Genomic DNA, 27490 nt, shown 5'->3' with positions numbered 1-27490 from the left:
TTCCTATTTAAAGAATAAAATTCCAAACAATAGTGTGTCTATAAAAGTCTGGTAGTGGCACCAAAAATAGCTCCAGGCTAAGAAGCTTTTAACTTGCTATTTGTCTATGTCCGCAAAATCTAATATAAACAAGTTTTTTATATTTAGCCCAATACAGCGCTGTGTTTTCATGTATTCCTGAGTGTGCCGTCGACATAAAAGGGCTGTTAACCCACTCCTACCTAATTTTTTTTTTTATCTTCACAACCATAGAGGCTGAACACAGTGCGCTATTTCGAACATAACTTAACCATAATACAATGTGAATAGCAAGAGAAAAATACGAATTTGTAAGAAAAAAAAACTTAAAAAAGGGATTGTAAAATTTTTTTTTCAATAAGAGCTATTTTAGTTTCATTAAATTATAACACAGAAAAACAGAGGAACTAGTTGTAAAAAAAAATCTCGTGACTTAAAAACTTTTCACTCTTTTACCGGCTTAAAATTTAACTCGGCACTCAGACTCGGAGTACAAGAGAAGAAATCAGGTTTAAATGCGGAAGTACTTGACATTCATTGGTGATATACACTTAAGAAATTATGTGATTGGCTAACGAAAAAACGTCGCAGAGGTAAACAAATGAGATTAAATCACACTTTTTACCACGGGATTAAACGACAGTATTTTCTCTTGTTCTCTATGATTATACCATGTAGGCTTATGAATAGTACATAAAATAAAAAGCTTTCTGAGGCGGAAAAGACAAGCGCGTTAATAAGGTATCTTACCGAGCTACTTACCAAGACAAGCAGCTGGGATAAGGAGAAGTGGTGAATTACCGGAAGGGACTTGGTAACCAATATTACTGATGGGAAGCGTTTGTGGTAGTATCATTCGTGTTATGTCGTTGCCGGCTAAAATGTAATATTATGGGATTATTATCGCGTATTTAACTTGCTTCTCCTATGTCAGTAGAGAGATTTCCGAAATAAACCTTTATATCTTGTTTTTTCTGACCCTATTTTTTCAAAGTTGGCTTAAACGATGAATCTGATAAAAAACATTGTTAAAGGTATAAATTTCTAGTTTATGAAGTTTGAGCCTTATTCTCAACTAGAATTGAAGCATCTTTACCAAATTTAATTTTTCCTAAAGGAAGCATAGTTTAGATCTCTTAGAACGAAATTTTTTCAATCAGGGTCGTATCCAGGATTATTGCTAAATAAAAGGGGTTACTAAAAGAATTTTAGCAGGGCGAGGGGTGTCATTTTTCAGTTTTTAAGGAGAAACCGTCTTTTTACCAAATTTCTTACGACTAATTCAGGAGTACAAGACAAATCTTGAGGAGGAGGATTCGAACCCAGCACACCCCGCCCCACCTCCGGGATACGACCCTGCCTTCAGTGCCCAAAGGGAGTTAGACTTTAAACATTTTCGCAAATCTCATTTCTTGTAATTTAGTTTAATCTCACATCCTTGGCGTTCACTTGAAGCATATGCTATTTCCAAACTTCTCTAGGTTATATCAATGAAGAACTTGCCCAAAATTTAAAAACTGCGAGTTAGCAAACTATTTTTGAGAATAATCCAAACTGTATGATTACATTATAAATAATAAAAAAAGGTGCGATTTTTTTTTTTATAAATGTACAATATAATAGTTAACAGCCAGACATGGCAATTCTTTTCAGGAGGTCGATTGAATTCTCGAATTAGCCTAAAAGCCTGTTTTAAGAAGCTTTAGGTAAATAGTATTTTGTCAAGACATTTGAAGTTACCACTTAAAATGCATCTTATTTGGTTGGTGGCGTCAGGCCCGTTTGTATGAATTTATTTTGAAGGGTGATGCCGAGGCAACCCATGAACAAAATTTGGAAAATATGAGAAAACGCAACAGCTTTCATGAATTAAAAGGGGATTCATCTGAACTCTCCTCACCATCTGCGTATGCACGTGCTAATTTCGGAACGAATCTAAGTCTGATATGCATTTTTATCGGAAGCAGTTTTAGGGGAGGGGCAGAGGGGGTATTTTCCCTGAGTGCAGAAATATTAGGGGCGTAATATTTCAAATGAATAATCGAACAGTTATAATCGTTTTGTAATTTAATAAAGTAGACGGGCGCAGTTAATATTTTAAAATAAAAAATAAATTAATGAAATAAAAACAAATAAAAAACTAATTTTTAAAAGGAATAATCAAATCAATTAAATTAAAATAACTAATAACAATTAAATAACTTAAGAATTAATTAAAAAACAGATTGTTAATTAATAAATAAATTGAAAATAATTTTGTTAATAAATACAATTTGTTAAAATTTGACCTGAACATTTTGTGGGAGACAAGGGGGCGCTAATCAAGATTTCACCCCGGGTGGAAGAGAGGGCAGAGACGCCGCTTCTTTTTATTCATAATTAATATCGAATAAACCTTCAACATTTATAAATAGGCAAAAACTAAATCAAAAAATCACTGGCGTGGGTATTCAACACTAAGAACAGGGTATGACATTGATTGAGTCACAAACAACTAGATACAATAATTACACTATTTATTATTGTGGTAAAGATTTACTTGCTGAATAAATCGCTGTGCTCAAAACCAATTGCGTATCTCACATTTTTATAGCTTAAAGTAGTGGCTTTTTATGGCACTTGATATTTACCAAGCGATATATAGCGATCGCAATTTCTGTCGGTCTGTCCAGGTTTTGCTAGTTTGGGCACTTCCAGACAAGCTAGGACGATGAAATTTGGCAGCCGTATCAGAGAAAAAAAAACAGATTACATTAGAAATAGTCATTTCCCCAATTCCACCATTTAGAGGGAGTGGGGGAACGGTTAATTCGGAATAGCAAAAATGAGGTATTTTAAACTTACGAACGGGGGATCAGATCTTAATGAAATTTTATATTTAGAAGGATATTGTGTCTCAGAACTGTTATTCTAAATCCAGAGCAGATCCGGTGACATTAGGGGGAGTTGGAGGGGGAAACCTTAAATCTTGCAAAACGCTTAGAGTGGAGAGATCGGGATGAAACTTAATGGGGAAATAAGTAATAAGTCCTAGATACGTGATTGACATGACCGGAACGAATCCGCTCTCTTTGGGGGAGTTGGGGGATTAATTCAGAAAAATTAGGACGAGTGATCAGATCTTAATGAAATTTGATATTTAGAAGGACCTCGTAACTCAAGACCTCTTATTTTAAATCCCGATCACGATTGACATAACCGGACTAGATCCGCTCTCTTTGGGGGAGTTGGTGGGGGGACCTAATTCGGTAGTCCGGAAAAATTACAAAAAATACGGTATTTATAACTTATGAACGGGTGATTGGACCTTAATGAAATTTGATATTTAGAAGGACCTTGTGAGCTTTTTTTTAAAATCCTGACCGGATCCGGTGACATTAGGGGGGGTTGAGGAGGAAACCCAAAATCTTGGAAAACGCTTAGAGTGGAGAGATCGTGATGATACTTGGTAGGGAAGAATAAGCACAAGTCCTAGATACGTGATTGATATAGCCAGGCCGGATTGGCTCTCTTTGAGGGAGTTGGGGGGGGGGGGGGTTATTTCGGTAAAAATAGAAAAAATGATGCATTTTTAACTTATGAACAGTTGATCAGATCTTAATGAAATTAGATATTTAGAAGGACCTCGTGTCTCAGAGCTCTTAATTTAAATCCCGACCGGATCTGGTGACATTGGGAGAATTTGATGGGAAACAAGAAATCTTGGAAAACGCTTAGAGTGTCGAGATCGGGATGAAACTTGGTGGGAAGAATGAGCACATATGCTAGATACGTAATTGACATAACCGGACTGGATCCACTCTCTTTGGGGGAGATGGGGGAAATTTGAAAATTGAAAGCTGGCAGGCATATCAGGGACCCGACCAGATTAATTAGAAGTAGTCGCTTCCCTGATTTGACCATCTGGGGGGAGTGGAAGGACGGTTAATTGGGAAAAATTAAAAAAAGAGGCATTTTTGACTTGTGAATGGGTTATCGGATCTTAATAAAATTTGATATTTTGAAGGACCTCGTGTCTCAGAGCTCTTATTCTAAATCCCGACCGGATCCAGTGACATTGGGGGGATCTGGAGGGGGAAACCAGAAATCTTGGAAAACGCTTAGAGTGGAGAGATCGTATTGAAACTTGGTGGGAAGAAGCTCTTGGCTCTTGGCTCTTCCCACCTCGTCACGAGTGCCATATGAGCTCTTGCCTCTTATTTTTTACAGGATACGCGTGAGAATTGAGAAACAGCAGTGTAACTTCGGATTGCTAAAATCTATGCATCAAACGGAGCTTTGTTCGACGTACATTTGTCATGTGGAATGATCTAACAAAGTTTATCCAAAAACATTCTCATTTGTCGGTTTAGGTCGGGCATGACAGAAATTTACAAGTAAAAAAGGGTACTTTAGCATTATATGAGAAACACTCGAGAAGTGAAGTTTGGTTAATACCAATGAAATAAAACAAAACTTACCTAGACCTACGTTACCCGGGCAACGTAAAGTGTTGCGGCAACCTTTGTCCGGCTTCGCCGACTACAGTGTTGCGAGAGCAACACTTTGGTTTTATTTCTTCGCTATCGGTCAGTAATCACATGATAAAAGGCTATTCCTCAGCGTTGAAAAAAATACAACAAAATAGTAACGAAAGAAGGGACTTAATTGACTTTGCAGCCAGTTGAGCTTCATCCTTTTCAATCGTAGACATCGTGACCGATGAAAACTCGGAACAATATCTTATATACTCTAGTTGGTATTATAAAGCTATCCCTAACTTTTCAGGATCAAAATACCATAGATGATATTCTATTAATTATTACGAAACTATCTCATTGTTACACATTCTCGTTTGTGCTTGTTTCTTCACTATCGGTTAAATGATGAAGTTGTCAGCCTATCGAAGTTTTTAAAATGGTATGTTCAAACAAGAACGCAATCAGCTATCACATGACCAAAGGATATTCCTCAGCTTTGAAAAAACAACAACTACAAAATAATATCGAAAGAAGGGACTAAATTGGCTTTGCAGCCAGTTGAACTTTATCCTTTTCAATCGTAGACATCGTGACGGATGAAAACTTGGAACAATATCTTATATAATCTAGTTGGTATTTAATATAATGCGTTCTGGGTGGCCTACTTTCCATAATTCTCTGTTGTAGTTTCCATAATTTCGTTAATATAGTATAATATTTTCATCCAGGGCCGCATCCAGAACTGTTTTCCGAGGGGAGAGGGGTTACAAAATAATTTTTGTTCAGAGGGAGGGTACAAAGACTTCAAAAACGCATCAAAAACCTGGTTATATGCATTTTTTTACGTTTTTACATGCCGGACAAATATTTCATGGGATTAATCTGACTTCACTTCTTGAGTGTGATCGCTGAATTTAACAAGTACCTTAAATTCATATATCATCGCCTTTAATCAGCGACATATTCGTATATTATCACCTATTAAAGAAAATTCATTCGTAGATGCCTGCTCATATGTGATCATCTGAATTTTCGATTACAAAAGCAAATCTTTTTCAATTTATATTTCAAAGAAATAGTATTTGATCCAAGCTTGTTTCACATTTTGAAGTTACTTCCATCCGCTCCCTGAACTGGGTATGTACTATAAGTAAAAGTTATAGATTTTTATTATATAAGAAATTTGAAAAGTAAAATACATTTAAGGCAGGACGGACTCTCAAGGAATCTTCCTATACCTCCCATGTTAAACATTTGGAGTTTGCCTGAGCAAGTATATATTACAGAAATAGGTTTCTGATTGTTGAATAGAATATTTGTTGCTCTTTTTTTTATACCCCACAATAACAGTGTCAAGTGTAGCAATCTAGAATGCAAACCCGAAACAGGATTTATAATTATTTCGCTATTAAAAAAAAATTGTCGGCTTTAAGATTTGATTAGATCAAAATATTCATCAGATTTTTTTTATATTTGTTAAAATAAAAACCGCCGAAATCACTAATTCAGGAACGCCAGGTAAACTCCAAATGTTTAACTTGGGAGGTATAGGGTGATTCCTTGAGAGTCCGTCCTGCCTTAACTACTACACTTTATTTCTTGCATACACACAATACTATACAGTGAAGACACCGTATGCACAAGAAACAAAGATTATTTAATTTTGAGTCTTTAATTCTAAATTCTAATTTTAATTTCAAAATGTGTAAATAATTTTATAAGCCTCGATAGTTGCGGTTCTTGACTTGGTATTCCTTATAAAAGCCATGAATAATTTTGACGTAAGGTATAGCAGATACTACGCATTTCTTTAAATAAATAAACTAAGAAGTAGCAATTTTCATAACTGTAAATGTAATTTCAAATAAGCCCATATTCTTCAAAAAAACAATATGTTACTAAAAATAATTTTGATAAAAATAAATACTAGCTGACGCTATATTGCTTAGAACTGCTGCAGCCTGATCAGGACTTCTGGTGCCAATGCCCCATGAAGCATTGCAAAATTTGTAACCCGATGATCAAAATTACGAAGTAACCCAAGCGACAATATTTATTGGATCAGATTCAAACTCTAAAAGGCGCAAAAAAGCTCCTAGACACTAATTCCTACCAAATTTAATTAAGTTACAATAGCCAGTTCTTGCAGGCACTGATGTTAAAAACGTAGCTCTTCCCTCTCAAAAGTCCGATAGAGCACAGTCACCCGAGGCCATAACTAAAGCCGCTAGCTTATCCCTGCTCTTTACGATAAAGTTCTTCTCGTTCAAATTCAATGGCCCTTTCGTTTGAGCAGTCATTCTTAAAGAATCGTGACAAAAAGTCAAGCTTTAACGAAAAGAGCCCCCCTCACACACGGAGTAATTCCTGTTTACTTTGAGCATTAATATTGATCCTTACTTTCAGCTGAAAAACTTTTTTTTATTTAGTTTCGGACCATTTTTCAAATCTTGACAGGAGACACCCCCCCAAGCAAAATTTTCCTTAGAAAATGCTCCTGGAAACTTTTCTCTCGACAAAAGTTCTCCCCATGGCGAATCTCCCCCCACCCCCAAAAAAAATTCACCTATTTCCCAATAAAAATACAATATGTCAACCACGGGCAAATTGAGTTACCCTACAGCCCCTTTCCCAGGAACTATGGGAGCATCCCCGAAGGCATAGTTATCGAACCTTTCAACTGTGCTGAATCAAATGCCTATCTCAGAATGTTGATCGTATGTCTTGGGAAAAAAAGGTTCATGAGAGAGCGGCTAGTTGCCCTCTAGTGCCCTCATTTACAGAATAATTTATGTTTATTTTAACATATTGCCCTTAGGTGCCAAGAACGATATCACAGAGTCTTCTCTTCTTTACACCTAAAATAGTGTTTCGTCAAGGCTCAAATACTACCCCTAGATTCCATATGGGTGGCTAATTAGTGAGTTCAGACCCTGAATAATAGATGACGTGCCTATAGTAAAGTCATCTGTACCTATAACCACAATTTTCAACAAGTCCAAACGTTCAAAGGCCATAAATGCGTAGCTCTGGAAAAATGACAACGTTTATTAATTACCATAACGGTGCTTTTTTATAGTAAGGGACACCATCAGTTACCTGATCATACTCCACCAACGTGATCAATTCGACAATTACTTTTCGCATGGCATGTTAGCTCATATAATAGACACTAGTTTCCAGAGTCGCTGCATCAGATACGGAAAGGATGACAACCTAATATTTGTCTTGAACGATGATATTAGTAGCTTTTAACAAGAGCTAAGAGCTCACATGGCACTTGTGACGAGGTCGGAAGAGCCAAGAGCTCATATGGCATAAGCTCTAGCAAAATTCTAAGAATCAAGAGATTCATTTAAAAGGAAAATCTGAGGCTTAATGCCGGTCGGGATTTAAAGTAAGAGCTCTGAGACACGAGGTCCTTCTAAGTATCAAAATTCATTAAGATCCGATCACACACCCATAAGTTAAACATATCTCATTTTCTCTAATTTTTCCTCTCCCTTCATCCCCTCACATGGTCGAATAGGGGAAAACGACTTTATCAAGTCAATTTGTGCAGGTCCCTGACACGGCAACCAATTTTCATCGTCCTAGCGCGTCCAGAAGCACCTAACTCGCCAAAGCACTGGACCCCACTAGCTCCCCTAAAGAGAGCCGATCCAGTCCGGTTAAGTCAATCACGGTATCTACAACATTTGCTTATTCTACCCACCAAGTTTCATCCCGATCTCTCCACTCTAAGCATTTTACAAGATTTCCGATTTCCCCTTCCAACTTCCCTCCCCCAATGTCACCAGATCTGATCGGGATTCAAATTAAGAGCTCTGAGACATGAGTTCTTTCTAAATATCAAACTTCATTAAGACCCGGTCACTTGTTCTTAAATTAAAAATACCTCATTTTTTTTATTTTTCCTAACTAACACCCCCTCCAACTCCTCCAAAGAGAGCAGATTCGGTCCGGTTATGTCAACCACGTATCTGGGACTTGTCCTTATCCTTCCTACCAAGTTTCATCCTCATCTCTCCACTCTAAGCGTTTTACAAGATTTCGTCCCCCCAACTCCCCCCAATGACCCTGGATACGGTCTGGATTAGAATAAGAGATCTGAGTTACGAGGTCCTTCTAAATATGGAATTTCATTGAGATCCGATTACTCCTTCGTAAATTACAAATACCACATTTTTTTCTAATTTTTCAGAATTAACTCCCCCAAAGAGAGCAGATCCGTTCCGATTATGTAAATCACGTATCTAACGTTGTGCTTATTTTTACCCGATCCCTCCACTCTAAGCGTTTTCCAAGATTTTAGGTTTCCTCCTCCACCTCCCCCAATGCTAACGGACCCGGTCGGATTTTAAAATAAGAGCTCTGAGACACGATATCCTTCTAAATATCAAATTTCATTAATATCCAATCACCCGTTCGTAAGTTAAAAATACCTCATTTTTTCTTATTTTTCCGAATTAACCGTCCCCCACTCCCCCCCCCCGTTGGTCGAATCGGGGAGATGACTATTTACAATTTAATCTGGTCTGGTCCCTGATACGTGTGCCAAATTTCATTGTCCCAGTTTATCTGGAAGTGCCTAAACTAGCAAAACCGGGACCGACAGACAGACCGACAGAATTTGCGATCGCTATGTCACTTGGTAAGTATCAAGTGCCATGAAAAGACCTTTGTGTGGCTGGCCAGGACCGTAGGCCAACCACAGTAGTATCTTAAAGGTGTGAAGCATTAAGCTAAACACGATATCAGAGCAATCTTTAAAGGTCTTTTCAGTATATTTTCAAATGAAAGAAAGTATTAGGGAAAAACAACTTCGTAAAAATTTCATTTTTCTTGGAAATATGGATACTGCGAAAAAGTTTTGGAAAAAACTGAATATAAAATGTTTCATGTTGATATGATGCCTTATTTCGGATCCAGCGTAGCATTTGCAATGTTGATTGTGACTAATGGTATTTTATAATGTGTTTTTTTTGCTGACTTACTTTGATTAATTGTGCTCTTAAGTCATACTCCTTTCCTTACTTGAAATATACAAATGTCCTTCGTTGAATTTCGCATCAGCTCTATCGTAATTTAAACTGCACCCAGCTGGTTTTCAGGTTCCACTTATCTTTGCGCGCTCTGTGACGATTATCTATTAGTCTTGTGGATTATGATGACGCATTTCATGTTCATGACGCAGTTCATGACGCATTTTGGCACTATGTTCCTTTTTTTCTTTTTTTTAAGCTTTTTTCTCGATTATTTGCTTCAAAAAAAATGGTTGACCATCAAAACTCAATTTTAAGTATTTGTCTTCGGTTAATTTTTTTTGATTTTTGAATTTAAAAAAAGGGAATAGTTGTGGGAAAAGTCAAAGTCATGGCCAATTGTAGAAAAGAGCCAAGATACATTGTTCAATTATGTGGGCAGCCCAGTCAAGGTTAATTTTACCCCTTTGATTGTCGTTGTTACTGTCTCCCATTTATGCTACACCTCTCCGTGCATGCGTGTCCCTTCACAAATGCCGAACTAGAGTCGTACCTGTTGGAGGTTCTCGCTGGGGAACACACGCAGGTTGACTACGGGTTGACTTACTTGAAAATTTTCCTCTCAAGCATGTCACTCCACAATGCTGAACTAGAGTCAACCCTCTCATGCTAATTCACGTTTTTACTACCATACCATCACGTACTAACTACCATACCAGTTTTTGCAAGTGGGCTAGAATACATTTGACCATAGGGGCTTATACTGTAGTCCTTCCCAATAGACCCCCGCATAGACATGCCCTCCTCTAGAAGAATTTTAAAAAAAATTCTAAAATCAGGGCCGCGTACAGGATTTTTGCTGTGGGGGGAGGATAAAAAATGAAGGCGGAGAGGTTTATCTTCCATGGAATTTATCTAACGACCTCAATCAAGAAGTTTTTAACGGCAATTTCACGACCAACTAACGATTCTGAGAAATATTTTGGTGGGGTTCCAATTGCGTGAGCCGACCCCCTTGGATACGGCCCTGTCTAAAATCCAGGAAAACCTATACATTTGAATCTAAGTTTCCAGCTCAAGTAAGCTTTAATTCCCAGAACTCCAGTTCTAGATAAGCTAATTTTCTTTTCCAAAATATTTCCTAAAAATGACAAAACTTTACCATGGCTATTCGTGATTTCCAGAACCAAATTATCATTAATGGTGGTTAATTGTTTGTTATTGTTTTCGCTCAAAGGATAGATAAAACACATCAGCACTGCTACAAATCTATTGTATCGCTACAATCAATTTTTACTGCTACAAATGTAAAATGAACTACAATACTAGCTTCTTTGACGCATTACAAATACTCTAGAAGTTTAAATTTGTTGTTATCTGCCAATTTCGGTTGAAAGTAATAATAAGTGTTTAATATTTCTTTACTGATATTTGAGTTCAGGAATAAACCTTAAGTCTCTAGAAAAAAATTTCGTGCAATGTTAATAATCATTGTGCAAACAATTCTTTAAGACCTCGCTGAAATGTTATTTTATGTCAAATTAGGGGCTTCGATACCCTGACTAAATTAGTTTATCGGGCAGAAATCAGTTTTAGGCAATTTTTTAAACTTGAAGAAAATATTATGAAAAAAATCTTCATTATTCAAATATTATGTTATTTTTGCGTCCATTAGTTATAAAATGAAATTCGCAGCCAGAACAATAACGTCAATTGGGTTAGGAATCGGGGGGGGGCACTTGCCCCCAGCACACATATTTTTACCACCCTTAGATTGAGAAATCAAATTGGTACGTCCATTGAAATGGCATTTTTGTATTTTCGTTAAAAAAAAATTACATACCCTAGATTCTGAAAAATACATTTTTTTTTGTCCCTCCGCCTCCATTTCCGTGAATTGACAACACTGAGCCTGCAATGCCTTCACTTATTGAAATCCACTATCTTACCGGCAAGATACTACTACAAGACGAAAAGGCACAGTTGTCAAAAATTGACGGTATGTGTGGTTAAACTGACATAGGGAGCACTACATGAATGGAAAAAAAAATCTTTAAAACTAAATTTGAAGGAAATCTTAAAAAGTACTATTTTGGATATGTAGGTAAGTTTTTATAATGGGGAGAGAAAAAATGTACCACAAATGTTACAAATATACTGCCTATGGTAACCATGTTCGCAGTAAGAAAAAAATCATCACAAGCTTTTGTGAAAGGATATTGTGTTCAAAGCGTGATTATATTTTGACAAGTAAGAGAAATAATGTTCAATTCGAATCCTCAATTCGCTTGCCAGAAAATAGTTGAAGTGAAAGCTGAGATAAAGCTTGCCAAGTGAAATTGTAGGCTTCGTTCTTAACATTATTTCAATTCAGTCAAAATTTACGCAAATATTCATACAATATTTTTCGTTATTTTATTTGTCTACATTTACCATGTTCTCCATAAAGCAGTGGTTACCAACCAATTTTGGGCCATGCCCCACCGAGGTATTTCTAAAATCCTGATGCCCCCCTCGTGATATATAAATTTTGTTATTCGAAATTGTACGTGTATTTACCTGGAGGAAGCTTATTACGCCATTAACTTGGTATCGTTTTTTGAATCGTCCTTTAGGCAAATTTTATACTAATAAAAAATATTGACATTTTTTGTACAATGTATGACATCATTGCAATACTATCATGCATTTTTTTACTCTTTAAATGCATATGAATGTGACGTCATTCGCATAATTTTTTTTTCAAAAATGAAGGTTCTAAAGTATAGTCAGTCGAAGGTTGCACGTCCCACTCATGACCCACCAAAGTATTGTCATACCCCACCGTTGGCGCCTTCGCCTCACGTTAGGAATCACTGCCATAGAGCCTAGTGACCACAAATTGCAATTGTCAAAACGTTGCTGTGCCGCCTAAAGGTCAAATCTAATATTTTTGAGACAATGGTCAGAACACGTTTGCTAGGCTATAAGCCCAGTCAAGCTCAAAGGCTTGATTAGTAAAGCAATATAGATCAGAAGATCGAAAGTGTGACTGAACAGACATTCTCGCATATACTGGCACATGATTATCTACCTTTTGAGAACAACTTTACAAATAATTTTTAGTAGTTATCTCAGGATTTGGAAAGCGTCTGACACATTGGTGCCATTTTAAGAAAATTAGATGGGGAGGGTGGCAAATGTATTTTTTTTTTTCCAAAGATAGACCAGTAATTTTGTCTTTTTTTTAAGTTTTTCAATGAAAATACGAAAAGGTATTCTTCAAAATATAGAGGGGGGGCAAAAAAGTGCCCCTGTCCCCACTCAATTGACGCCACTGGTCATGTACGACCTTACCTGTTACAATCACAAAAACGTGTTTATTTTCAGGAAGAGATAAAGGTTCGGTATTCTCCAGCATCCCTTAGGTGCAGGTAGTCTACGTAAGCAGAGCGAGGGAATCTTTACCTCCCCCCCAAAAAAACAAATCTTACAATTTCTCAAATTTTCATACATTTCGGATTTTTTTTCTAAGGGCTCAGAGCCTTTGAGCTTCCTAAAATGAATTCTTGCCATATAGGCCTAGAATTTTTTTCTGGGAGAGGGGGTAAATAATGGAAAGGAGAAAATGGCGGATTTGTCAAAATATAAAGAAGAGACATTATGTGAAAAATATAAAGAGGCATTATGTGAAACATAGTTGCCAAAAATCTGGAAATTTCTAACAGGGAGGAGGCACAGGCCCAAATGTCTCTACCGCCGTGTACGTACCTGCTCAGAGGTGCGGGTGATACTTACGTATTATTCAGAACACACTTGAGAAGTGAAGTCAGGTTAATCATTAATGAAATATACAAAAACATGATGAAAATATAAAACAACCATCTGGGTATTTGTACTTCTTCGTTTGTTTGTTTTTTTCCTCGTAAACTGGGTTTCTTAAATTCATAATAAAGAAAAAAGATCTCATAAACTTCACAGATTCTATACTGATAACATAAATAAAGCTTTAAAAGTCAAAGATTGTTTAATACAACTGATTAAACAATCTCACTTTTGACATTTCAACCCGGATATTTTTTTTTTTTTTTATCGTCTTTTTAATCGCTCGGGTTTCAACGTCGTTTTTTCTCCATTATTTATTGTGTTCTTCAAAAGTTTGGAAAGTAATTCGTGTAAATACAAACAAAGCCATGCTGATAAGATAAATAACATTTTAAAGCTTTGAAATCATATATTAATATTATCGACGGCAAACTGAGTAGCCTATAAACGGCTCCTATTCTAGTTGTTTATCATCCTCCCTAGTCATAAAAATAAACCTTTTCCCGTTTATTTTTACGAGCTCTCCCCCTAGAAAAATTCCTATGGCCTGAACTTAAGTAAGCCTATGAATAAGCCTAGAATACTTGCTTACTGTTAAATGATGACAAATATGTAAGGACCTTCGGAGAGTTTAGATGGAAAAAACTAAAGGCAGGTGACATTGAAAACTGCATGAGACGGGGGGGGGGGGAGTCTTACAGTCTGCAAGTTTGACTGAATCCACTACTGAGTAGGTAAAAAGGGTAAATACATATATGATTTGGAACTTACGTATTACAGCGACCACATTTTGTTCTTGATCTGTGATTAAATAAATAAAAAAACATTTTTTCAACTGAAACTAAAGAGAAACATTTAAGACTTAAAACGAACAGAAATTATTACGCATATTAGGGGATTCGTCCCCTCGTCAGTACCTCGCTCTTTATGCTAAAGTATTTTTAGTACTTTCAAAAGAGCTATTTATTCCAATTAAAAGGCCTTCGTGATTCAGGAGTCATTTTAAAGAATTGGAACAAAAGTCAAACTCAAGCGTAAAGGGCGCGGTATTGACGAGGGAGCAAACCCCCTCATAAACACATTAATTTCTATTCGTTTCAAGTTTTAATGTTACTCCTTACTTTCAGTTGAAAAAAGTTGTTTTTTTTTTAATTTAATTTCTGATTGTTTCTTAAATAATGCAGGGAAAACCGGCACCCCCTTCATGGAAAATTCTCTTCCCCCATGAAAAAGTCCTCCTTGGAAGGGTCCTCCCACGTAACCCCACTTCCCAATCCCCCTACCAGAAAAAATCCCCCCTGAAAGCATCTGTAAGCTTCCTAATAACCGATACTAAATGTAAACAATGGGCAAAATTAATAACTTGCAGCCCTTCCCTCGGGGACTGTTGGGGATTAAGTCGTCCTTAGAGACATAGTTATTAGATATTTTGATTATGCTGAACAAAATAGCTATCTCAAAATTTTGATTAGGTGACTTTGAGAAAAATGAGCGTGGGAGGGGGCCTAGTTGCCTTTCAATTTTTTTGACACTTAGAAAGAGCAATTTCGTCACTAGGAGCTTGAAATCTCTACAGTACGGTTCTCTGATACGTGAAATCTGATAGTGTGATTTTGATGTGTCATTAAGATTCTATGGCTTTTGGAGGGTATTCTCCCTTTTCTCGAAAATAAGGCAAATTTTCTCAGGCTCGTAACTTTTGATGGGCAAGACTAAACTAGATGAAACATACATATTTAAAGTCAGCATAAAAATTCGATTCTTTTGATGCATCTATTGGTATCAAAATTCCGTTCTTTAGAGTTCTAATTACTATGGAGCCGGGTTGGTCCTTACTTAAAGTTCGTTACCACAAACTGTCTGATGGAACCGGCTTTCTATGTCCACTCAGAAATAATCAGCTAACCCTGAGGGAGATGCAGGTATATTTTAACCAAATATTTAATATATAAAGGTGGTTAGATTAGTTATTTAATACTATGTGTCCTGGGTGGCCTGGTGTCCATAATTCTCTGTTGTAGTTTTCAAGGTTTTGTTAATAAAGTAAATATATTTTCATCAGATTTTGGTATATTTCATTATGATTAACCATTATAATTTAGCCATTACCATTATAATTTAATGTAAGACTGAGGTGTAATGCACTACTTTGGTGTAATGCATCATTGTCATCCATACAAGTCACTTCACCTTGGCTTAAGTGGCGAATTCAAGCTGAATTAATGCCCTTTACCGTGGATTTTCAGCTGAATTGGTTTTGCCAACACCCATATTGCGCTCAAAATCCTATTTAGCCTAAAATTTTAGTTATGTAATTTTGTTTCATCTACGAATTCTGTACCAGTTGCCAATTTGCTAGCCAGATGAATTATACTCCCACAGTTGGTACAAATAGGCCAAATCTATATTAGCGTCAGGAACAAAGCTATCTGAGTTGCGTCCAGGTTTCATGGTTAAAAACAATACTTCATTGTTAATTGGTCTACATTTCGCTGTTAAATGGTGGTGTTCTATATTTAATGACAACGGTTACAAAAGAAACAGAAACCCTATCCAATTTAATAACAATCAGAAAAAATGTCCTCATAGGAGAGAGAGGGGTGGCCTAATCCTCCAGTCTATTCAGCAAACGTAAGAAAGGAATGGAGTTTGTGCTAAAATTCAGCAGGAAGTGTCACAATTTTACCAAATTTACTAGGATTTACCACAACTTCACCAAAATCTCAACTTCAGCTTCAGCCAGTCGGTAAAATTTTGTTCTGACACTCCTTCTCCCCCACACGCTTTTTACATGGTGACGCCTCTGGGTAACAACTTATAGCATGAACCCATTAGTTCATAGTTTTTATTACAACTTCATGCAACTTGCCAATTACAGCGACAATGATCTAATACCTACACAGAAACTAATTTTCTGTCTGACTACCAGCATAAAACCTTCACAGCATTATGACTCACCTGAAAATGTAGCAGCCGTTCCCACCCAAACTGACTGTTTGCTTATTCCGACTTGTTGATCAACTCCTGTACATGCTTGTGTAGACCAAGCAGTTGACGGCTCATTTGTATCTGGAAATTATACAATTCATTTAAAAAGCTGCAGAGGGAAGTATAAACGGTTTGGTCAGGGTCGTATCCAAGACTATTCTTCGAGGAGGGAGGAGGTTTACAATAGGATTTTTCGGGGGAGGGGGATATAAAAACTTCCTGACGAAATTTGTTTATATTCATTTTTGTTACTTGTGTATTATTCAGAACACACTCAATAAGTGAAGTTAAGTTCTTTCGTGAAATAAACTACGATGCAGGTACATTTTAATTAAATTTTTGGTTACTTGTTCATTATTCAATTGATTCAATTCAGAACACACTCAAGAATTCTACTTGAATTTGTTAGGTTAGGTTAGTACACAATTCTAAGCTGTAATTTTACAATTTTCCTAATAAAGTATTATATTTTCATCATATTTTGTTTTATTTCATTAGCTTTATCAAAAGTTTGGGCACATTAGGGAGGGGATGCATTATATCAAAAACCTTAACCTAACCTAGCCACCTCTATATATAAAATATTTCATTACAATGTAACTGCATCGTTCTTATTGAGTGTGTTCTGAATAATACACAAGTACCTTATTTTTTCGTTTTTACGACTCAGACAAACATTTCAGGGGGAGGGGGTCAAAACCCTCTACCCTCCCCCTAGATACGGCCTTGGGTTTGGCATATTCAGTTTCAGCCGAGTTAGACAGTTTTGCATACACTCCCCACAGCAGAGCCATGAAACGAACCTGGTGGATAGATGCAGTTTGAAAAGGAATAAATGGAGCACTTGCCCCGGACGCAGAAATTTCAAATAAATAATCGGTACTTTTGTATTATACGAGGAACGCTCGAGAATTTCGATCGAGTACTTCGGCTCGATTGGAAAATACATTGTAGCTATATTTAATTTAAGTATTTAGTTGGTATTTTGGATACGTTAGAATAGTTTTGCTTAGGTTGCGTATTTAATATATGATATGCTTTACCCCCCCCCCCCCCAACTGCTTATTCAAACATCTACTTTTTCAACCATCTGCTTTTTCAGCCATATCTAGTGTAAATTTGAAGGTCTAGGGGGCAGCTGCCCCCTAGCCTCTCCCCTGGTACACCCATGCTATTGGTAACTTATAAGAGTGGAAAATGGTGCGATTGTTCAAAAATAAACAATGCTATCTAACGTTTGGCGTTTCTTGGCATTTTTTTGGAAACATCGAAATTGTATTATTTTCAGAAACTGAGATCAAAAACTTATTACTACAAAAATGGAAACTTGGAACAGCAATGTTTCTATCTGTAACAAAAATGTGACAAAAGATAAGCGAACGTAGTATTAGCAGAGAAAAGTTGGAAGCACTGGAGGATCCAGGGGGCCGGTGGAGACCCTGGCCCCCCAATATTTTTTCTGGGGCCCTCTTTCACAGTTTTTCTTTTTTCACTCTTTTTTTAGAATAAATTTGTCAATTTGGTCAATTACTGGCACCTTTGTCACATTTGGGCCCACCAAGATTTTGCTCTAGACCCGCCCCTAATTGGAATCAAATTAGTTTTAGTACAAACTCTTTAAAGCAAGTTCTTGTAATTTTAATTTCCTTGTAAATTTTTCTAATCTGACATACAACTGTGGCTCTAAAAATCAAGAAAAAACCCATGTTATTCGTAAAACTTAGCTCTTTTTACCGACAGATGTGACTATAATGTGGGTCGAGCATTTCATTAATGTTGCATTATTACCCCACCAAAAAAACGTCAAGAAATATCAAATGCTAGATGGGACTATTGATGTTTTCGAAACTAGCACCAGTTTCCGCTCTTATAATTTAAATATACTCTTTGGTTGAAACTGCAAGGGAGGGGGTAAACATTGAAACTGAAAAGTCAATAGGAGGGGCTTTTACAGTTGCGTCGGTCTCAAGCGATGGGTTGTCAGAAGTATAGTCTAAATAACTGAAAATCATACAAAAAATTACAGTTTTGGTACTTACGTCTTATCACGACCACACTCAAGAAGTGAAGTTAGGTTAATAACAATGAAATATACATAAATATTATGAAAATATAATACTTTATTAGCAAAATCATCGAAAACAGGCCGCCCATAACGCTTTGTATTAAATGCCTAACCGACTCTACATTAAATATATAATTAAAATACACTTGCATAGTAGTTTATAGCCTCAGTTCACTTAGGCTAAGCTCTTTATCTGTTAGTGCACATAGAAAAACCGGTTTTAAACGGATCAAACCTCTTGAGTGTGGTCGAAATAATACTTAAGTACCCATTTTTTTCATGTTCTGCAACTAATCTGTCCCCACCGAAAATTACAAATAGGAAAATAATTTTTCCCACTTATTCTAATAGTGTAAATAAGAATCTGCTGTTTCTAAAAAGCTTTTGTTGCATACATCATAAAAACAAGGGGGAACAGATCCAATTAAAAGCAATTCATCATTCTAACTTCCCGTTACCCGACAATAGGCCTTCAGGAAATGACGCAATTTGAGAAATGCGTAGTAGATAATTATTGTCTCTCTCGACCAAAGGCGTAGAATAATTTTCCTGAACAGATAATCTGATGATACAAAATATTAGCTGTAGAATTTTAATGTCTTCATATCTTTCAGGTTTCGTTTTTTTTTCTCTCAAAGTGATATGCAGTCTAAGTTAAGAGAATTTGTTTTTATCTGGAAAAACAACAAGGGAGCAGAGGGTTGAACGAGTCTTTACCCCACCGACTCCCCTTCAAGATCAAAACCAAAAAAACACTGTCAAGGAAAGATGAAAATAATATTTCATGTTTTTACTATTGGAAACATTTCAGTTTTCTAAACTATTCTAAAAGGGAGAGCAACTCAGCAGAGTAATGCAGATCAGAAGGATCGAAGTGGGATTCAACACACATTCCCCTGCTGACCCCCTCTTTGAGAACAGATTAGCAAATACTTTTCAGGAATTATCTTAGAAGTATGAAAATATCTTATATAATTATTAGGAGTAGCAACGGCGAAATAACAAAATGACTAACATAATATGAAGCAATAATGGACCTGGAACATGCAGTATATAGGCGCAGGGGTGTAGCTCCATCATTTTTATTGGGGGGCCAAGAGGGGTCTACATCGTGACAGGCAAGGGGCATGGGCTATATAATATTTTTTCTCCAAATTATAGGGAGGTAAATTCCCACCCCTTCCACCCAAAAACGCCCCCGGATAGGTGCCGCTTCTCCATCAAAACGTTCACTGGCATATTTTCACAGAATACAACAGGGGTAGTTCTCTAGACATACAGCTAAGAAACATCCATCCCTAGGGAAAAACAGCAAAAAAACTAGTAAATCCGTAAGGAAAGAGTTAAGGGAAATTGGAACTTCTTGGGAGGGTGTAAAGAAAGAAAAGACTGGGATGGAGGAGGAGCGTTCATAGATGTGTTTGCCCCAGGCGCCCTGCTGAATAGAAACGCTCTTTTCAAGTGCAGGATCCCCTCCCATTAAAGAATTTTCGGACTCCACCCTAAAGATCTGGACTGTGCGCACCTAAGCTCCTATAATTTTATTTTACCTAACCATACTCCTTACTAACCCCGAACTTCCTGAGACGGGCCAAGATGAGTGACATAAAGAAAGAAAACGATCAAAATGGGGTTTTAAAGGCCAAATGAAAATACTGCAAGAAAACACAGAAATCGAATATTTCGAGAGAACAACCGCCTCCCTTCTTCAGCACGAACAAAATCATATGATTTCAAGGAAAAAACAAGCGCTGAAAGTACAACAAAACCAATAAAAAAAAAACAGAAAATTAAATAAAATTCAATAAAAGACCAAAATTCAAAAAAATTAAAATCAAAAGGACTCAAACATGGATGTATTTATCGTCGTTTCCAATTTTAATGTCGCTTTTTGATTTATATATATATATATATATATATATATATATATATATATATATATATATATATATATATATATATATATATATATATATATATATATATATATATATAACCGAAAAAAACACAGAATAATTATCGTCGTTTCAAATTTTAATGTCGCTCATTGATTTCGTTTAAAAAATACATTTCATAATTTAATTTCGTTTTTAATGGTGTCGCAAATTCAAAATGTATGGATTAATTCGCCCCCGATCATTAACATTCCATGCAAGTACAGAGGTTGAAAGATCTAATCCCAATTTCAGGGTGTATATGATAAAAGGCCGAGGCGTTTGAAAAGAAAATAAGCGCGAATAAAAATTTATCCGTCATCAGAAACACATATTTTAAAAAAGCGTTCTGAGACGTGTTATGATATAGCTTATCTTTTGTACAAAAAAATAAATAAATAAAAGATAAACTTATTAGTCGTTAATCAGTCTCCGTTTAAATTCGCATATAAGACTTTATTTATGCTTGTCTTAAATTTTTATTATTTAAAAAAATTCAACAAAAGAAGTTTTCTCAATGAAAAGTATAAAGCTGTAATAAACCAAAAAAGAGTGGACATAAAGTCAAATAATTTTCCAAACGTTACACCACCACAAATCACCATCAATAAATAAATGAAACCCAGAACGAACAGAAATTACAAGAAATAACCGAGCTGCCCTAAAAAAATCAGGTACAAAAGATGATTTGGGCTGACAACCCCCATATCTTCTAAAGACCAGAAAATAATTTGCGCTTTGAGCGACCCAGCTGAATAGTAACCGAAACTTTAAAAAACTGGATTTTGATAACAATATATACATTTAAAGAACTGGCTTTTTAAGTTGATTCCAAGGATATAAAGTTCATTAAGTTTAATGTTGCCCATCGAAAGGTACGAGTCTGAGAAAATTTGCCTGATTTTCAAAAAAGGGGACCCCCCAGAAAAAAAGGCGATCCAAAAAAAATAACGCCATCAAAGTCAGTATGTAAGCGAACTCTACTGTGAAGGTTTCGAGCTTCTATCTATAAAAACGAGGATTTTTTTTTTTTTGCAGAAGAAAGACCACGGATTTTTTATGTTTTTTTTTTGTTTGTTTGTTTTTTGTGGGGTCTTTTTCAGGGTTGGTCGTATCGACCCATTTGTCCTATAAGATCAGAAAGGAGCACTTTCGAACGGAAAACAAAAGTTCTAGTTCCGTGTTTTAGTGACCAAAAAGTTTTGAGTGCACCGAGTGCCCTTCCAACTCCATTTTCTCCCTAAGGACCATCCGTTCAAAACTTTAAGACAACCATCTAATGCAGCATATTTAAAAGTTCTACTCCATTTTTTGAACAAATGGCTATCTCAAAACTCAAAACAAAAAAGCAACAAAGGAACATTAAAACTCAAACCGAATAGAAATTATTCCGTATATGAGGGGTTGTCTCTCCTCCTCAATATCTTTTCTTTACGCTAAGACTGTTAGTACTTTTAAAAAAGCTTCCTGTTCTAATTAAACGGTCCCTTTGTTTCAGTAGCCACTATTAAAAAATTGGGACAAACAGTCAAACTTTAGCGTAAAGGGTAATGCATTGAGTAGGGGGCAAGCCGTCACACACGGAATAATTTCTGTTCGTTTCGAGCTTTAGTGTTGCTCCTTACTTTCAGTTAAGAAAAGTTGTTTTTTGTTAAATTTTTTCCGTTTTCCAGATAATACAGATAAATCTGGGTCACCCTCAAGGGAAAATCCCCCTCCCCCAAGGAAAAATCATCCGTGAAAAATTCATCAAATGTAAAGCACACCCCCTCCCTCGTCAAGTTTCCACCAGACAGTTCCATCCTCGCTGAAAAATGCAATAATCTTTCAAAATTGTCTGCATAAATTTTTATTAGGCTCATTACCTACCGGGTTATTCATAATTTTATAAAAATCTTCTCTTCTAATTTCATGCTCAACTAAATTGTAATTTTTATTATTAGCGTTGACACTCAATAGACACTTGGGTAGAGATCGGGAGATAATCCAATGAACAGTGGTGAGTTGCATGAACTTGAATGTACATTGCATTTGAAATTTTCACCGAAATATCATCCTCGCCACTGTGGATATGGGATTTTTCAACAGATATCACGCAACAAGCGCATGATAAAACATGTTCTTCGGGAGCACCTTATAAACACACAAGTGACATATACTGAGATCCCTCTTTACATATGCAGCGCGATTGCGCTGCCGCGGTGCCTACGATAACAAATATTAGGATTTTTAACCTATTATAAATCATAAATACATAGTGAAAAATATGGAAAAAATCTGTCATAAGCAACTCCTCAATTTCTGTTCGCTCCAGTTTCGGAAGCATGTATGCAATTTTAAACAGAATCATAAAATCTCATTAAGCTACGGGATTTAGATAACAAACCGTCGAAACTGATTGCAACTTTTGTACCAATTTATGATACTTAGGGGCAGAGATAAAAAGCAGACCCATAAAGACAACTGATAATCTAGGAAGATTACAATCGCCAAGCAGCGAAAACTTGTCGTGTTTTTTTTTTTTTTTTTTTTCACCAAGACCTAGTAGTGGTTGTATTATATTGACAGGGTTGCCATCCATAATAATTTATCACAATTTCTAGTTATTTTTATGTTGCCTAAATAAAAAATCACTAAATCAGCAAATAAATCACTACATTATTGAAAAAAAAAAAATACCGGACCGGATGGCAACCGTGTGTATTGATCACTTCAAACAGGATCGCTATATGGTTAGTGTAAAGGAGTTACCTACTTACAAAAATCATCAGGCGAAGTTAAGTATTCATGGCGGAAATGTGCTAAGTTCGTCGGAACAAGATGTACGCCAAGGGCAGGGAGTAGGTGACCATTCGAATGATGCTACATCTGCATAGGAGAAATTTCGATATCTTCTTATGTGCACATACATTTATTTGAAGTAAATAACGAGGAAACTGCTTTTCCGTCACAAATATCAAAAACAAGAAGAATAATAGGGAATTATTTTCGTAAAGAGTGGAAATCGAACTTGAATGAATATGTCGGTCCCATGTCCGAGGGCCGTCCTCCACAAGACATAAATATATAAAACAAGAAAAAACTTACAACAACATACGACCAATAAAACTAAAACAATTTTAAACAGTCCCAGCATCTTTACTTCAGCGAAGTTCAACCAGGACTGATAAACAAAGTGAGATGATAATAATTACAATATATCCTTAAATAGGGACTTGGGGGAATATTCACTAAACGCTCTATACACAAATTTAATTAAAAACGGTTTTATATAATATTTAAAAAAAAAAACAGTACATATTAACACAGGACCAGTCACAAATAGACCTTTGAGGTTAGCTGCCAAAAAAGCAAGATTAGCACGAAAAACGTGTTTTTAACTATTATTCTTTCATTTCAATGAATTGCCTTGTTGCATCTCACTTCATTTATCAGTCCTGGTTGAACTTCGCTGAAGTAAGGATGCTGGGACTATTTAAAAAAAATCGTTTTAGTTTTATTGTTCGTATGTTGTGGTAGGCCCAAGTTTTTTTTCTTTTATATATTTATGCAATGCTGAGAACGGCCCCTGGACATAGGGCCGAAATATTCATTCAAATTAGATTTCCACTGTTTACGAAAATAATTCCCCATTATTCTCCTTGTTTTTGATGTTTGTGATTTGTTTGAAGGGAGGTGGGCTTAAGGCGAATGTCTACTCATGAGACTAGCAATGCTTCGCAAGGCTCACCGTCGGTATGCATTTCCAGGATTTCGGTAGTTACTACCCCAGAGTGACAAAGGTCTTCTGTATGTGTGTAAAATAAAACTGAGAAGAAAAGGATCTTTGAGACTTAAACATGGGTAGAATAGGAATTTATACGGTACTTATGTATTATACGGTATACACTCGAGAATCACAGATCAGACAATAACTGGTTTACACCTGTCAGTATTTGAAGAAAATTAGTTTAGGCCCAGCTGAATTCTAAGTTGTAGGTATATTTTTATTAAATATTTAATATAAAAAGATGGTATTTTGGTTGGGTTAGGTTAGATATTTAATGTGATGTGTTCTGGGCGACCCCTTTACCATAATTCTTAGTTGTAGTTTTCATAATTTTGTCAGTAAAGTATTGTATTTTCATAATATTTTTGTACATTTCATTAGGATTAACCTAACTTCACTTCTCGAGTGGGTACCATATAATAGACAAGTACCATTTATACTACTACTGGCACCAAAGACATTTTCATCCTTTTCAAAGAGTTAAACAACTTTAAATTCAAATAAAAGTCCCTATTTGGCTAGGGCAGGTGTGGATCTAGAGCAGAATCTTGGAGGGGGGCAATGTGACAAGGGCGCAATCAGCAAAATCTTGGGGGGGCTAATGCGACAAGGACACAATAATTAACCAAATTGACAAATTTAGTTTAAAAAGTGATGAAACAGAAAGAATAAAGAATGAGGGCGCCAGAAAAAAATCTTAGGGGGCGGGTTCCCAACCCCCCATCCCTTTGATCCGCTAGTGAGCTACGGACGGCTGTTACCGGCACAGGATAATATTGATAAGAATATATACGGTAGCTGCAAAAAGCCCCACAAGAAGCAATTTAGCCGCCTGTAAACAAAACAATCACAACCTAAGGGCTTTTGCACCAACTTTTGGACTGGCGGCAATTGGCTAAGCATGCACCTGAAGGATCTTCCTAAGGAATATTAGATGGTGCTGTTATTTTTTCCCTAGAAATCAACTTAAGCTTCACTCATGCTACTCAGCGTCGCCAGTTCACAAAAATGAAGGAAATGGGGAGGTGTATTTTTTTAAATCCTGGGTGAATTTCACGTTTTTTTTAGTTTTATCAATTAAAATATCAAAAAAAGCAAAGTAAAAGATACGGCACTAGACCCTTAATGTCCAAACCGGCAGGGCTGATGTTCACCTCAAAGCCCTTCAGCCAGGAAGCACAATGAAAATACCAAAAAAAAAAAAGGTCATTTTAAATGAAAGTACCACCTAAGAAACATTTTCAAAATCGAAAGGGGAGCAAAAGGAGGACCTAAGCCCCAAAATTTTACGTCCCTAATATCACTTTCACAAGCTCTTTGGGGCTAGGACGACCACAAGATTTAGATGATCACGTCTCCATCCCTATTATGGCATATTCGTCACACACACCCCCCCAAAAAAAAACGAAAGGTGAATAATACAATAATAACATAAACATGTAAATTTCGAGCAGCCTGAACCGGACACACCCCCTCCCAATATACATGCCCGCTCCTACATCTATTTGTGTAAGAGCATCAGATACACGAATTTCAAAGAATATCAATAATGTGCCTAAGTATCAAGCACATCTGCCAAGTATATCAGGACTTTTTGTAGGCAATCCGTCTTTTTTTGTGATTGACGTTTAAAGTAATTAGGTTTCAAGCGGGAAGTTCGTAAAAGAGGAAAACAGAAGAGACAAATGCGCATTAAAAATGACAGATTCAAATTCTTACCAATCCTTTGCTTGAAATTAGCCTATGTGGAAAGTATTTGAAAATATAGGGGGAACATAGGCGTAGGAAAGGGGGGAATATAGGCATAGGAAAGGAGGGCAGTTGTCCCCATAGAACTTCAATTTTATACTAGATATCAAAGAGAACGTTTCTTATGTCGGAGTTTTTCTGTTGAATGTTCACTGGTAGATGGTTAAAAAAGCTTGAAATAAACAGAAATTTCCAAATATCGTTACTGATAACGATATTTACGTTTTGATATTTAATATTGATTTTTGGATCGATATGTAGATGCATCAATTTTGATTTTTAATATTGCCCAACTTTAAATTTTTTAATCGATGATTTTTTTATTTTTGGTGATGATTGATGAATAAAGATTTCAAAGGTAAGATAGAACTTGCTGAGCATGCGGGGTTCTGTTAACTTCCGATTTAATTTCAGCTCCCCCTCACCATTCCATCACAGAATCGGCTGCCCCCTAGGCAAGATGTTGCCTACACCCATGGGGGAGAAAAAGAAAAACTTGAGGTTTCAAGAGGAGGCAAGCACTTAGAAGGCTACTTCTTTTGCGTACATGCCTAGCTGAAACTAGGGCGATTTCAAGTCAACGACTCAAGATATAATACGTAACGGCGTTTTTGTCCTTAGTAAAAATACGGTCAGTCATGACAGACAATTCTCATGTCGTTAGTTTGCTTCCTACGTACTTGTAAAAAAGATGACTTTTACAGAAATTTCAATGCGCCCCCCCCCCCCTCAGATATTACGTACATGTTTACTTCTCATATTAATTTACTGCTACTATTACTCACGAGTCGTCCCATAAACATGCCGCCCAAGGCCTACACAGCTGTGTAAGCTCCTCCTTCACCTGCTTCAGAATTTTAATCTTTGCTCTCTCCCATAAGGTTCCTAAGTCCTTTAATCCGTTTCTTATGAACTTTCCTATCCCAAGTTTGCAGACATCCTCCTTTTCATTCGGCTCCAGCAGAATTACCATAAAGCGCATTCTTGGTAACCTATAATCCTTGAAATGTGACCTAGTTATCGTGGCCTATCTTTTTTTTTTAACCGAAGACACTAGGACGAAACCACATTTTCGCGCAGCTCATTGTTTTTGATATACAATCGTTCAAACGGATACTTAAACAGTCCTTAGACAGTTCCTCTGAAAAACAACTAGCGTATGTCTTTCTTAACTTTTTCAAATAGCCACGTTTCAGAGCCACGCTATCGCAATTGTTATCGTGCTTTCTAATATTCCAATCCAACTTTTTTCAACTGCAAAATACACTCGGAATACCAGCTATTCAATTTTTTATGTGTTCACTACACCTGCCATCCTTTTTCACTAGCAGCTCGTAAACTAGTTCAGTATGCTCGATGCACTCGCTCTGTTACACAGTATTAAATAAAAAAAAACAAGTTTTTTTTAACTAAACGTAAGGAGCGACATTAAAACTTAAAACGACCAGAAATTACTTCGTATATGAAAGAGGCTGCTTCCTCATCAACGCCCCGCTCTTTACGCTAAAGTTTGACTCTTTCTCTCAATTCTTCTTTTTAAAATAGTAAAAAACTTTAGCGTAAAGAGCGGGGCGTTGATGAGGAAGCAGCCTCTTTCATATACGAAGTAATTTCTGGTCGTTTTAAGTTTTAATGTCGCTCCTTACTTTTAGTTAAAAAAAACTTGTTTTTTTTATTTAATTTCTGGACGTTTTTGAATCAATGCATGTTTTGATTTT

General features: G+C 36.4%; 1 protein-coding gene across 7 annotated transcripts in view; it reads right to left on the bottom strand.

The window, feature by feature from the left end:
- Nucleotides 1-27490, bottom strand: part of LOC136039152 (uncharacterized) — a 212614-nt gene that overhangs the window by 100215 nt on the left and 84909 nt on the right. For 5 of the 7 annotated variants that reach the window (XM_065722640.1, XM_065722642.1, XM_065722646.1 and 2 more), the window contains exons 7-8: nt 16226-16336; nt 781-894 (exon numbers count right to left, since the gene is read on the bottom strand). In XM_065722640.1, the coding sequence (XP_065578712.1) occupies nt 781-894; nt 16226-16336 (225 nt within the window). The remainder of the gene's footprint in view (nt 1-780; nt 895-16225; nt 16337-27490) is intronic. The other 2 variants (XM_065722643.1, XM_065722644.1) reach the window with 1 other exon arrangement.

This window comes from Artemia franciscana, chromosome 19 (genome assembly GCF_032884065.1).
Source record: "Artemia franciscana chromosome 19, ASM3288406v1, whole genome shotgun sequence".
In the NCBI taxonomy this organism is placed as follows: domain Eukaryota; kingdom Metazoa; phylum Arthropoda; class Branchiopoda; order Anostraca; family Artemiidae; genus Artemia; species Artemia franciscana.
This window is presented reverse-complemented; position numbering and strand designations above follow the sequence as displayed.